The 15,138-nt window shown below is 42.0% G+C and overlaps 1 protein-coding gene across 1 annotated transcript in view; it reads left to right on the top strand.

The window, feature by feature from the left end:
• Window positions 1-15,138, top strand: part of LOC122551928 (adenylate cyclase type 10-like) — a 193,270-nt gene that overhangs the window by 36,500 nt on the left and 141,632 nt on the right. Inside the window, exon 11 of the mRNA XM_087988568.1 lies at window positions 7,874-8,063. Within this exon, the coding sequence (XP_087844694.1) occupies window positions 7,874-8,063 (190 nt within the window). The remainder of the gene's footprint in view (window positions 1-7,873; window positions 8,064-15,138) is intronic.

The raw sequence follows: 15,138 nt of genomic DNA, 5'->3' as shown, positions 1-15,138 counted from the left end.
AACAATAGTGTTTTGCTTCTTAACACACACAAATAGAAATGCAAATCAAATGTTAAGGGTAGTACATTAGCATAACTAGAGGATTGGCTAACTAATATAGAACAGTAAGTTGGGATAAGAGAGGGATTTTCAGAATGGTAACTTGTAACTTGCCACAAGCATCAGTGCTGGGGACACAACTATTTATAATATGCGTTGGTAATTTGGATGGTGGAAGTGAATGTGCTATCACCAATTTTGTGGATAAGACCAAAATAGATGGGAAAGCAAGAGGTTGACACTCAGTGTCAGCAGAGAAACATAGACAGATTAAGCAAGTGGGCAAAATCTTGGCAGATAGAATATAATGTTGTAATATGTGAGGTTATACACTTTGACACAAAGAATAGAAGAGCTGAGTATTATTTAAGTGGAGATAGACTGCATAAAGCTATAGCACTGAGGGCTTTGGGAATCCTGTGCATCAAGCACAAAAAGCCAGCATACAAGTCAAGTTCAACATGTAATAAGGAAGTCAGATAGAATATTGGCCTTTATTTCAAAGGAAATGGAATATACCAATAGGGTATATCTTGCTAAAGATATGCAAGGCACTACTTTAAAAAGGTGTTTTCTCCTGTTGCATATTTAAAATTTTTATTGTGGAAACTATCTGCTTCCATTTCCGTACTGAGACAATATACCTTCACCGTGCCCAAACCATCTCTTCTTTGAAGGTATGCCATTGTTCAAGCACAGTTTTTCCAATTAACTTTTCATTCTGGTTTATCATTCCTACTACCTTGTTGTCTTTTTCTATCATCAACCTAAACCTTAGAATACAATATTCCCCTGCTGACTCTTAATATACTTGACACACCTTGTTTCAAAGAACTAGAGCCAATAGTGCATCCTTTCTAGTTGGATTGGACTCATACTGTTGTAGAAAGTTTTCCTGAACATGGTTGAGGAACATTTGCCCCTCTCCAATCTTAATGCTGCCACAGTCCCAGTCTACATTCAGGTAGTTAAAGTCCCCCTTTTAACTACTTTATCATGTTGGCATCTGTGATTTCCTTGCAGATGTATTCCTCTACATCTTTCCCACTAGTTGGTGGTCCATAGATTACACTGAGAAATATAATTGCATTCTTTATCTTCATTAACTCTAGCCATATTAATTCTGTCTTTGAACCCTTTGGGATATGAATTTCTTTTCACATTGGAATCCTCCCTTAACCAATACTAGCACCCCTCTGCTTCATTTTTTTCCTTTCTCATCTTTCCTGAACACCTTATGCCTGGGAATGCTCTGCCCCAGAAGGCTGTGGAAGCCAAGTCTCTGGATGCTTTCAAGAAAGAGTTGGATAGAGCTCTTCAGGTTAGTGGAATCAAGGGTTATGGGGATAAGGCAGGAACAGGATACTGATTGAGGATGATCAGCCATGATCATAATGAATGGTGGTGCTGGCTCGAAGGGCAGAATGGCCTACTCCTGCAACTATTGTCTATTGAATATTAAAAACTCAGAACTGCCCTCTCTTAAACCAGGGGTGTCTGTTATTGCCACAAACTCATATTACTGCATTTATAAGTTACCAATCTTAATTGGTGTTATGGAGCAGACAAAATCTCCTCAAAATATACTAAGGAGATAGCCTAGCATGTAAAGTTTTCTTATTTTAAAGGTAAGTATTAAGTGTTGTGTTCCAGATACAATTCAATTGGTCAAACTGCCCAACTTAAAGCAAGACGTACTTTATTTTTACACTATGATTAAAATACAGACAAAATAAAATTAAAATAAAAAATTGGCTTACATGTAACTCTATTGAAATGCTTAACAAAATCATATATGTATTAACTACTAACAAATAACCATTCCAATATAGTTATATCCCATAAACATTCCCTTGGCAAAGGAAAATTCTATAGAATAGACTGTCTCACATGCAATTCTAGCGTTGGGAAGAGAACCTCAGCTTTTAGCTGTAACAGAGAGAGCAATTAGAACTTCCACATCAGTTTCAAGATCCCAGCAACTGCTGAAAGTTAAAATTCAAAATTCTGGTTCTGTAGGAATTTGACCCCACACATTTAGGCTGCTTCTATTATTCTAACTTATAATAGAAACTCAAGGCTTCACAAGTTGCTTACTTTATTGGCCTTGAGCAGACCACTCAGTACCTCTGTTTTAACCTTTCTTCAAATGAAAAACCAGGAGAACCAGTAACTCTAGACTTCATTACTTTCTCCCTTACTCTGACTTCATCTATTGACTTTCTAGTCTCTGTATTAATGCTCTCTGTCTTTGCAGATATTTTGGGCATGCTGGTATTCCTCTCTAATATTCTCTCTTGGTTGTCACAAATCAGCTGATTTAGAACTTCGAACTTGCATTCCCTACAGTGTGGAAACATGCCCTTCAGCCCAACAAGTCCATACCGACCTTCCGAAGCCCAACCCACCCAGACTCGTTCCATGTTTACTGCTGACTAATGCACCTAACCTACACATCCCTGAACGCTGTGGACAATTTAGCTTGGATGTCTTTGGATGATGGGAGGAAACCGGAGCACCCGGAGGAAACTCACGCAGATGGGGAGAATGTGCACACTCCACACAGACAGTCGCCTGATGTTGGAATCGAACCCGGGTCCTTAGTGCTGTGAGACAGCAGCAGTGCTAACCATTGAGCCACTGTGCTGCTCCAAACCACCCCACTCCTCTGAGAGGAATCAGTAGTAACCAGAGCAGGAAACCAATTAGTGAGCAAAATTATCCCAAGGAACTCTGGCACTAACTTTCTAGTTATCTTGGACTGCCTAGTGGTCACCCATTATACCTGCACACCCCTATCCTTTGGTGTGATCATTTCCCTAAACATGCTATGCATGTAGTTTCCAGTGTTGTGGTTGCACCAACTGGACTTCAAACATGCCATACAGCTGGCTTGTTTAAGCCTTTGCCAACAGCACTAGCAAAACACCCCTCAAGGAACTCAGTGCCATCTCTGTTCAAATGCAACCCCTCCCGTTTGCACAGATGCCATATCCCTTAGGGCTATTTCCAGTGCACCTGGAATCTAAAACCCTCCCTACCGCACTATCTTTTCAGTCACATATTCATCTATTTTATCCTCTTATTTCTATACTCGCTTGCAAGTGGCACTGGAAATAATTCAAAGATCACTAATTTTGGGATCCCACTTGCTAATTTTCTATCTAACTCCCTAAATTTTGATGGCCCTTTCATATTTTTGTTATTAACACCAGCATGGACCACAATCTCTGACTGATCATCCTCTCCCAAAGAATATTCTGCAGCCACTCTGTGATATCTTTGAACCCAGGAGCAGGAATACAGCCTACCACCTTGTATGTTCACAGCAGCAGAAATGCCTATCTGTTCCCCTAACTGAAAAAAAAAATCCCTTAACACTACTATTCTTCCAGTCTAATTCCTTCCCTCCTGTATAGCTAAGCCACCTGATGTGCTATGGGATTGGTCTTGCTGGACTCCTCTGAGAGGAATCAGTAGTAACCAGAGCAGGAAACCAATTAGTGAGCAAAATTATCTCAAGGAACTCAGGTACTAACTTCCTGGTTATCTTGGACTGCCTAGTGGTCACCCATTATACCTGCACCCCTTATCCCTTGCATGTATTTTCTGACTTGTGGTTGCACCAACTGGACTTCAAACAGGCTGGCTTTATCATTAGAAAATGCAGCAAGTAGAGCATACGAGTTGCAGGGTATTCTGATGGAAGTGGAGACCTTTGCCAGTCCAACAGAGTTTGGGGAGCACCACCTGAGTGCAGGCAATAGCATAGCCTCACTCGCAAAATATCCTGACAGAGGGATTCTAGGTCAGCCCACAGCAAAACCCCATACAAAGCGGCGCCTTGGCCAAACAGTTAAAAATTTCTTCAGAATCTGGGCCAGCAATCCCCTGTAGTTGCTGCCATTATGCAGACTCAAGACAACAAAAGAGTCCCACTGGACCTAAATTGACTAAGAGAATTCATAGGCAAGTATTCAGGAGAGTGCACACTCTGGAAAGTCTACCTGTATCTAGTTTGGAACAGTTAACTTGTTTAGCAATATCCCAATTAGAACCAATCAAAATTAACACCTGGTGAGCATGTTCACTTGGTTCTAATGGAGGTTGAGATCAGCACAGCCATTTCAGTGATCGCAGAACCAATCTTTAATGAAATTTACTCTGGACTACAATCCTTAAGTTTGCACAAGACCTCGGCTGGATTGAGAACCTTTACTGGGGAAACTTTACAGATTAGGCGGTACAACTTCAGTTCCAGTCTCCTGTGAGAAGCAGCCAATTCAGTTACCACTGATTGTAGTAAAAGGCTCAGTCCCAAGCTTGATGTGGTGAAGTTGGTTGAGAAAGATTCACATTGATTGGCTCAAACTTTTTTGAATAGGAAATGGCAGCCTGAGTGAAGTCCTAATTAAATACCTGGACATTTTTTTAACGAAGGTCTAAGGACTATCAAAGGAGCCAAGGCCACCTTGCTTGTTGACCAGGAAGCAATTCCACAATGCTGCAAGGCGCGCCTTGCGGGCAAAAGTAGAGGTAGAAATTAGGAGGCTGGAGAGGAAAGGAATCATCAAACCAGTCCTGTTTGCAGAAAGGGCAGCACCAGTTGTACTGATTGTGAAACCCAATGGGTTGGTTCGCCATTGTGGGGATTTTATACAAATGGTAAACTGCTTTTCGCAGCGAGATAAATACCCAATCCTTCGCCTTGGGGACTTGTTTGCAAAACTGGCAGTGGCTGTCCGTTAAGAAGCTGGACATGAGCCATGCGTACTTGCAATTGTGGTTAGGTGAGAATTCCCAAAAGTATGGTACAATTAATACCCATAACGGGTACCAGTATACAAGATTGCCATTTGGGGTTTGGTCAGCCAGTGCAATCTTTGAACAGATGATAGAGAACATTTTACAAGGTCTGGATGATCAGTTATATAAATGACGTGCTAATAACAGAGAAGATCAATGAAGAGCACTTAGAAAACTTGAACCTAGTCCTTTGACATTTCTGCCAGGAAGGCGTATACCTTGGAAGGGAAAAATGTACGAACCCCAATGACCTATATATGGTCGACGGAGTCGACAGGACTGGATTACAAACAATGGTGCCCTGACTCCCATGTCTCCACTGGAGCTTAGGTCTTTCCTTGGGGTGGTGAAATAATCTGGAAAATTCATGCATAACCTGGCTTCAATCTAGCATCTTTGCAACAACTCTTTAAAAAAAGGTCAGCCATGGAAATAGTCACAGAGCCAAGCCATAGTTTTCAGGGAAGTGATAAAACAGCTATCCAAGATATTGGCACATTATGATCCCAAACAAGATTGAGCATTGACATGTAATGTTTCCCCTTACAGCATCGGGGTAGTATTAGTTCATAAGTGGCCCAATAGAGAGGAATGCCTGATAGCGTATGCATCTATGATTTTGGTTAATGCTAAGTGTAAATATGCCCAGCTAGAGAAGGAAGGTTTGGCAGTCATATTTGTAGTCAGAAAGGTCCACCAATACCTTTATGATGTAAATTTGTAATAATCACAGACCACAAACCCCTGCTAAGTCTACTTAAAGGGGACAAAGCAGTGCCATCCATAGCTTCAGACCGAATTCAGTGGTGGATTCTAATATGAAGTGCATATAATTACAAGTTGGAACATCATCTGGGAGTCCACATAGCAAATGTAGTTGCATAAACCACTGGTTGTACTGCCACTGCAACAGTCCATAATGGTTTTAAATGTTCTGATCACACTTCCAGTCACAGCTGACAATATCAGACGTTTGATGCAGAAAGGCCTGGTGCTGGCAAATCTGAAACAGCTAGTGGTGATACGGGAACCAAAGGGCCATCACAACCAGAATTGAACCATTTTTAGACCCAGATCACAGTAGAGGAATGCATATTGTTATGGCTAGCAAGAGTGATTGTCTCAAGCATAGGTCGCCGCCAGATACCGGCTGAATTCTACCAAGATCATCCAAGGGTTTCCAAAATGAAGATTTTGGTGCAAAGTTATGTCTGGTAGCCAGGATTGGATGCAGACATAGCCCTGCTGGTGGGGCAATGCTCAGAGTGTTATCAAGGACAAAAATAACCACCAGCAGCTCTACCCACATTTCTAGGAATGGCCTGGACTCGGTTACACAGTGATTATGCAGGTCCTTTCATGGGCTCAATGTTCTTAGTCATTTTGGAAGCCCTGTCAAGGTGGCTGGACATGCATAGAGTTCATTCATTGAACACGGGATGATGATTGAAAAACTGCATGCATCTTTTGCAATAAATGATTCCCAGAGTTGTCAGGCATAGGTAATTAGCCATCGTTTACCAGCAAGGAATTTGAGCATTTCCTAAAGGAAAATGGTATTTGTCATATAAGGATACCCTCATACCATCCATCATACAAAGTCTGATAAAAAGAGCAGTCTAAACTTTGAAGATAAGCTTAAAGAAATACCCTAAGCTCCACAAGATACCAAACTGTCTCATTTCCTATTTGATAATAGAATTACTCCTCATGCAATTACAGAGATAGCTCCAGTGTAATTGCTAATGGGGAGAAGACTCTGCACCAGGTTAAGTCTGATCTTCTTGGACTTAGGTGGGGCCGGGGCAAGGTGAAATGACATCAGGAGCGCCAATGCCAGACAAAAGACTCTGCTGAGCAAGAGAAACAGTTTACTTCAGGAGACAAAGTTTGATGTATGAACCATGAAATGGCCTTGCATGACTAAGAGGCATGGTCAACACAAGATCAGGTCCAGTGACGTGTAAAGTTCAGGTAAGTGCAATGGTCCTGTACAAGATGGACCATATGAAAGGTGCAAACTTAAAAATGGTGCCCAGCTCATCGATTGCCTTTCCAACTATTCTGGAAACCGTGGGTTCTTCCTGTCCATCAAGTGTTAAAAATACCTTGGAATCTGAGAGGGACACAGCAGCCACCTCGATGCTGCCTGAAGAGGAGAATTAGTTTCTTTCTGAGATGCTCCAGATGCAAAAGGAAAGCTGCTGTGTGTTACACACTGCCCAGCATCAGAGGCAAAGTTGTAGGAAGCCGACCCAGTCTAAAATTCCCCAGCAGGAGCTGCAAACAAAAGAACTGGTCTTTGTCTTCGGACTCCGAGGGTGAGGGATGTAGTGACTGTAACCAAGTCAGCCTGGTGGATTTGGCTGAATATGAATTCCCTGACTGGTGCTGTTAATCTGGTCCAAGCAGGGGATGTAAACAAGAATATCAGAGGTTCTGTTCACTCTAAGAAGTGGCTGTGAGGGAACTGGATCAGTGTCAAGGACTCTGCATGTAAATAAAGGGTGACTTGTGATGAAATACTGGTCTTTGTGGAGTTATTTCTGAGTTCTTTGTCTTACAACCACCTTGCCATGTTGCCAATTTAACAAATTCTCTTCATCTGGTGTTCTGTTACATATAATCTGACACTCCTTTGCAGCCATGAATGTGGCCCCCTGGAAAACCTAGACCTAGAATTGGTTCATAACTAATTCATTTCCCTTTTTTATGGGCAATAAAACAATATATAACATTTATGCACACAAATATTCTTACTACAAACAGTACATGTCTTCATTTATATGTACCATGAAAGCAACGTGATTATCAGAATGTACCAATCAGTTAAATATGCTGTGAAGTTTTACAGTCATCATTGCTTTAAGCTCTTTCTTTTACAAATGTCAAAACATAAAATAAAGGGGAATGAGTAGGCAAATTGGCCAATAAGCCCTTGCTGCTTGATGGCTTTAGCCTCTAGAATTATATCCATTTCCTTCTCAAATACAAATTAAACCTTTCTTTTGTTATTTCTAATTTAAAGTGATTGGCCGGAAGGTAAACTTGGCAGCACGACTGATGATGCACTATCCTGGTGTGGTTTCTTGTGATGAAGAGACACATTATCATGCCAAGATGCCAGCTTCCTACTTTATAGAACTTCCCAAACGATCTATGAAAGGTGTGGCAAATCCAGGTACCATTTACCAGTACCTCTCCAAAAAGCACCAAAAGTAAGTAATAATTTCTGAAATATAGTGTGAATGTCTGTCTACTAAGAAATCTATTCGTATTGTTTTAGCCATTAAACAATGAGAGTTCCATGGTTTTTAGTGCTACAGAAATATTTAAAAGACAGATTTAATAGTTAGAGGAGCTGTGAAATATATATAGAATAAAAGCTATCCCCGAGGACTAAAATATACTGAATACAAATATCTACAGCTAACCCTGAGAACAATGTCAAAGTGGTAATTAAATCAATTAGCAACATAAATGTTTCGCAGACATTTTAAAATATTCAAAATTAGTTCAGGATAATTTTGTTCACAGGTGACCCTGAGCTTAAGTTTTGCTATATCATGTCTGTACCATCGAGACTATTTACTCTGATCACTAATGTGTCTGGCCTTAATCTGTCTCAGCTCAGCCACTGAAAACATGGTTTTATTAACTTCAGATTTGACAATTCCAACACCTTCACCTTCTAGATAGCTGAGTTCCATCAAAAGCCCTGCTGTCTATATCCTAACTTACATGATGTTTAATGTACTTCATTATCCAGCAGGTAGTGTGATTGCCTTTCCAAAAGACTTCAATAAGTGACCAGATAAAATGTTACCACACAAGATAATTGTTCAGATAAGCCATTTCCATTTCCAGCAGAAGTTCTTTTTTGTTGAGTGACGTTCATGGTGTCTGTTCCACCATGGCTCAGAGCAACGTTTTTCATGGAACCTGCTGCTCTTCAACTCAGTAACAACATACCTGGACTGTTGGGAACCTTTCAGTGATATTGCAAAGCTGGAAAAGTTGATGTGCTCACCATTACTGGAACCTTCAGGTGTTCAAACTGCTGGCACCGTTTTCACAGCACATTCCTTTACAGCACCAATCCAGGATCTGGTTCTCACACTGTGATGCTTTACCCTTATTTCTGAGGGCAGAGCTCAAGGGAAAGGAAATATCCTTCTTCAATTTGTGAACAGGAACCTGGCGGTGTAGGTGGATGGGTTGGTGGAGAAAAGGGCAATCTCTTTTTCTGCATGCCACCAAACACCAATCCAAATTGCTACCTGGATCAACGGTGTGCCTTGGATGAAATGGGATGGTCAATGATTTTCTATACTCCACAAGTGTAAGTGCCATGATCTTCTCTCTGGGACCTCACACTCAGGGCCAGCACTTTCTCTCACTTTACCACTGTCAGTGTCTCTCACTAAGATTCATGGGTACCCAGTCTAACTATTGAATACATCAAATCAAATCATGACCTCTCACCTACCTCACCCTCCCAAACTACTCACCTTTCTCTCTATATCTTCCTCATTTGCAAGGGTCACCTCACCCTCTCTGTTACTCTGGCATCACCACAAATGTTCTCCATCCATTTCCATCAGACTCAATCATTCCGCATTTTGTCTCACTGCAGGAAAAGCTGGCCAACCCTCAACCTGATGCTTCCACAGCAGCTAGCTAAACTGCCTGCAAGTGCCAGGTTGGTTCCACTTGATTCGCAGGAGGGACCGTGGCCCAATCTGCTAGTATGTGGATTCCTGGACTCTGGTAGGACCAAGTACCTGACTGACTGTAGCCAACTCCCTAGACTGGATTACAATAAGCTTCTTGACTGATGCTGGCGGTACCCCGACTGACCACTAAGGACTGTGTCCTTTTGACTTCCACACATGGCCATTTACTTGAAGCACATTTGTCTTGTACACTGCTGGCACATGCTGCAAATGAGTGTTGATGGAACACTATGCTGTACAATGCGCTGACATGATGCTGCCTGAACTGCTGTGCTCTTCCAGCACCACTAATCCAGAATGCGCTGACATGTCCGCCCCTTGACTGCTCAATCTTCCTCACTGAGACAAGCTGCCTGCGACCATCAGTGCTAAAAGCAATGCAAGCCACAGAGGCCACATCTTGTTACTGAGTACTAAAGATGCCGAGCAAGAAGGAAAGTAATGTGACCCACACAGAGGGTGGCAGCATCAAAATCAGTGCTGAAGTCCATGAATGTCCCTGAGAAAGTAATTTGAAGGATATAGAGGATTGCGACTTTCAATACTGTGCAAAGTGAATGAATGCTAAGAAAGCAAGCTAAGAGTCATTGGATGCATTCGGTGTAGATGCATCCCATTCGTGTACATATCTGCATGGAAAGTGACATGAATGAGTCTGGGTGGGTTACTCTTCGGAGGGTCGGTGTGGACTTGTTGGGCTGAAGGGCCTGTTTCCATACTGTAGGGAATCTTAAAAAATAAAGCTCCTGCTGTTTAATACTTTGGACTCCTGATCCATTATGTAACGGATATCAATAGGTTAGGTGGATGTGCAAAACATTGGTTAGATGCAGTGTAATGTGTAAAAATATGTGGTTATCCATTTTAACAGGAAGAATAGAAGTGAACAAGACACTTGCAGCATGGGTTGGTACCTGGGACTTCGATGTCGTGGCCATTTCGGAGACATGGAGAGAGCAAGGACAGGAATGGTTGTTGCAGGTTACAGGATTTAGATGTTTCAGTAAGAACAGAGAAGATGGTAAAAGAGGGGGCGGTGTGGCATTGTTGGTCAAGGACAGGATTACAGTTGCAGAAAGGATGTTTGGGAACTCATCAACTGAAGTAGTGTGGGCTGAGGTTAGAAACAGGAAAGGAGAGGTCACCCTGTTGTGGGTTTTCTAATGGCCTCCGAATAATTCCAGAGATGTAGAGGAAAGGATAGCAAAGATGATTCTCGATAGGAGTGAGAGAGACAGGGTAGTTGTCCTTGGGGACTTCAACTTTCGAAATATTGACTGGGAACACGATAGTACAAGTACTATAGATGAGTCCGTTTTTGTCCAGTGTGTGCAGGAGGGCTTCCTGACACAATATGTAGACAGGCCAACAAGGGGCGAAGCCACATTAGATTTGGTACTGGGCAATGAGCCCGGCCAGATGTTAGACTTGGAAGTAGGTGAGCACTTTGGTGATAGCGATCACAATTCTGTTATGTTTACTTTAGTGATAGAAAGGGATAGGTGTATACCACTGGGCAAGAGTTACAGCTGGGGGAAAGGCAATAACGATGCGATTAGGCAAGATTTAGGGAGCATAGAATGGGGAAGGAAACTGCAGGGGATGGGCACATTAGAAATGTGGAGCTTATTCAAGGAAAAGCTCCTGTATGTCCGAGATAAGTTTGTACCTGTCAGGCAGGGAGGAAGCTGTAGAGCGTGGGAGCCGTGGTTTACAAAGGAAGTGGAATCTCTGGTCAAGAGGAAGAAGAAGGCTTATGTTAGGATGAGATGTGAAGGCTCAGTTAGGGCACATGAGGGTTATAAGGTAGCCAGGAAAGACCTAAAGAGAGAGCTCAGAAGAGCCAGGAGGAGACATGAGGAGTTGTTGGCAGATAGGATCAGGGTAAACCCTGATCTATAGGTATTTAAGGAATAAAAGAATGCCGAGAGTAAGATTAGGGCCAATCAAGGATAGTAGTGGGAAGTTGTGTTTGGGAAGATAGGAAGAGAGGGGAAGCACTAAATGAATATTTTTCGACAGTATTCACTCTAGAAAACAACAATGTTGTCGAGGAGAATACTGAGATACAGGCTACTAGACTAGGTGTGATTGAGGTTCACAAGGAAGAGGTATTCAAAATCCTGCAGAGTGTGAAAATAGATAAGTCCCCTGGGCCGGATGGGATTTATCCTAGGATGCTCTAAGAAGCCAGGGAGGAGATTGCCGAGCCTTTGGCATTGATCTTTAAATCGTCTACAGGAATAGTGCCAGAAGACTGGAGGATAGCAAATGTGGTTCCCCTGTTCAAGAAGGGGAGTAGAGACAACCCAGGTAATTATAGACCAGTGAGCCTTACTTCAGTTGTTGGTAAAGTGTTGGAAAAGGTTATAAGAGATAGGATTTCTAATCATCTAGAAAAGAATAATTTGATTAGGGATAGTCAGCACGGTTTTGTGAAGGGTAGGTCATGCCTCACAAACCTTATTGAGTTCTTTGAGAAGGTGACGAAACAGGTAGATGAGAATAAACCGGTTGATGTGGTGTATATGGATTTCAGCAAGGCGTTTGATTAGCTTCCCCACAATAGGCTATTGTACAAAATGTGGAAGAATGGGATTGTGGGAGATATAGCAGTTTGGATCAGTAATTGGCTTGCTGAAAGAAGACAGAGGGTGGTGGTTGATGGGAAATATTCATCCTGGAGTCCAGTTACCAGTGGTGTACCGCAAGGGTCGGTGTTGGGTCCACTGCTGTTCGTCATTTTTATAAACAACCTGGATGAGGACGTAGAAGGGTGGGTTAGTAAATTTGCAGACGACACTAAGGTCGGTGGAGTTGTGGACAGTGATGAAGGATGTCGTAGGTTACAGAGAGACATAGATAAGCTGCAGAGCTGGGCTGAGAGTGGCAAATGGAGTTTAATGCGGACAAGTGTGAGGTGATTCACACTTGGTCGGAGTAACCGGAATGCAAAAGTACTGGGCTAATGGTAAGATTCTTGGTAGTGTAGATGAGCAGAGAGATCTCGGTGTCCAGGTACACAGATCCTTGAAAGTTGCCACCCAGGTTAACAGGGTTGTTAAGAAGGCATACAGTGTTTTAGCTTTTATTAATAGAGGGATCGAGTTCTGGAACCATGAGGTTATGCTACAGCTGAACAAAACTCTGGTGCGGCCGCGCTTGGAGTGCTGTGTACAGTTCTGGTCACCGCATTATAAGAAGGATGTGGAAGCTTTGGAAAGGGTGCAGAGGAGATTTACTAGGATGTTGCCTGGTATGGAGGGAAGGTCTTACGAGGAAAGGCTGAGGGACTTGAGGCTGTTTTTGTTAGAGAGAAGAAGGTTGAAAGTTGTCTTAATAGAGACCTAAGATAAGATAATCAGAGGGTTAGATAGGGTGGACAGGGAGAGCCTTTTTCCAAGAATGGTGACGGCGAGCACGAGGGGGCATAGCTTTAAACTGAGGGGTGATAGCTAAAGGACAGATGTCAGAGGTAATTTCTTTACTCAGAGAGTAGTAAGGGTATGGAATGCTTTGCCTGCAACGGTAGTAAATTCGCCAACTTTAAGTACATTTAAGTCGTCATTGGACAGGCATATGGACGTACATGAAATAGTATAGGTTAGATGGGCTTCAGATTGGTATGACAGGTCAGCGCAACATCGAGGGCTGAAGGGCCTGTACTGCGCTTAATGTTCTATGTTCTATGTTAAATGGAGAGAAACTGCAGAATCCTGCAGGATAGGGGTATCTGGGAATCTTTCTTGAATTACACGAAAGCTAATATTTGGATACAGCAGTGAATTTGGAAGACAAATGAAATGTTGGTCTTTAATGCAGGGGCTCTGGATTATAAAAATAGGAAAATCTTGCAGCACGTGTATTGATATTAATTACTGATATTATTCATGCACATAAAATTTTGAAAGGGACGTGTCAGAGTAGATGCTGAGAGGGTGTTTCCTCATGGACATCTAAAATTAGCGCACACCATTTAAGAATAAGGGGTAATCCATTTAAGATAGAAGCGATAAGGAATTCTTTTTTAAGAGAGTTGTGAATTCAGAGAGTTTTGGAGGTTGAGATATTGAATATATTCAAAGTTAAAAATCACACAACACCAGGTTATAGTCTAACAGGTTTAATTGCTTCCAATTAAACCTGTTGGACTATAACCTGGTGTTGTGTGATTTTTAACTTTGTACACCCCAGTCCAACACTGGCATCTCCGAATCATGAATATATTCAAGGCTGAGATAGTTTTTTAATGACATTAGAGTCCAGGTTTTTTGGAGGCAGCTAAGTAGGTGCAGTGAAAGTCAAGATCAGATTAGTCATGACCTTTTAGATTGGTGGAAGATGCTAAAAGAGCCATGTGGCTAACTATTGCTCCGATGTATATCTGTTTTTATTTCGTCAGTGACGTTTTCTTTACCATTTATGATTAGACCTTGTTCACATTTTAGGCAGTGAGTTCTTCCAAAACTATATCAAATAAATGCAAAGAGCAAATGATTTAAAGCAAACTTCTATGATAATGGTCAAATTGGACTTGAAATATTAACTCAGTTTCTGTATCCACAGATATTGTCAGTCTTGCAGCGTTATTATCATCTATGGTAGCAGGTAATTGTGGTGCTGGGCTGCCAGCCCAGAATTTGTTAGTTTAAAAACAATGATGACAAGTCTTGACATTGCATTTGTGGAGTGGGGAAGATGACGGGTGGCACGGTGGCTCAGTGGTTAGCATTGCTGCCTCACAGTGGCAGGGACCCAGGCTCGATTCTGCCCTCATGCAGCTGCCTGTGTGGAGTTTGCACATTCTCTCTGTGTCTGTGTGGGTTTCCTCTGGGTGCTCTGGTTTCCTCCCACAGTCCAAATATGTGCAGGTTAGGTCGATTGTCTATGATAAGATTGCTCATGTCATATAGGATAAGTGGGTTAGCCATGGGAAATGCAGGATTATAGGGCAGGGGTTTGGGTCTGGGTTGGATGCTCTGGGGAGGGTAGGTGTATACTCAATGGGCAGAATGGTCTGCTTCCACACTGTAGGGAATTCTATAATTCCCTGCCATGAGATCGTTTGGTTTGTTGATGCCATTCAGGGAAGAAAAAGTACCAGGGCTGTTTGTCACCTGAGTACCGCATGATGGATTAGAGATTTGATAGTACAATAAATAGATGCCTTCATCTTTATTTTAAGAATGATAGTCACCTTTACTATTAGGAGTGTGCACTAGAACTTCTGATATAATGAATAAAGTACTTGAATTAGCATTTTTGATGCTTTTTTGAAGTTTCTTTGTCCTAATATTTATTTTGTCATAAACTAAACTAGCTCAGCAACTCCTGACACCAAATGATAGGGTATACCCTTCACCCAGACAATTCAAGGCATGGTGTACTACTTACTGGTTAATGCTAGTTCAGAATTTCAAGTTGCTCATTAACTGTTGGGCTTTTTAAAATATATTTTTGACTCTGAAAAGTTCAAGAAGAGGATTTTGAAGGTGTTCATAGAATCCCCACAGTGTGGAAACAGGCCAATCAGCCCAACAAGTGCACACCAACTCTC

This window comes from Chiloscyllium plagiosum, unplaced genomic scaffold, assembly GCF_037043375.1.
Source record: "Chiloscyllium plagiosum isolate Xiang-an unplaced genomic scaffold, Cpla_swu_hap1 HiC_scaffold_7, whole genome shotgun sequence".
Lineage (NCBI taxonomy): Eukaryota > Metazoa > Chordata > Chondrichthyes > Orectolobiformes > Hemiscylliidae > Chiloscyllium > Chiloscyllium plagiosum.
This window is presented reverse-complemented; position numbering and strand designations above follow the sequence as displayed.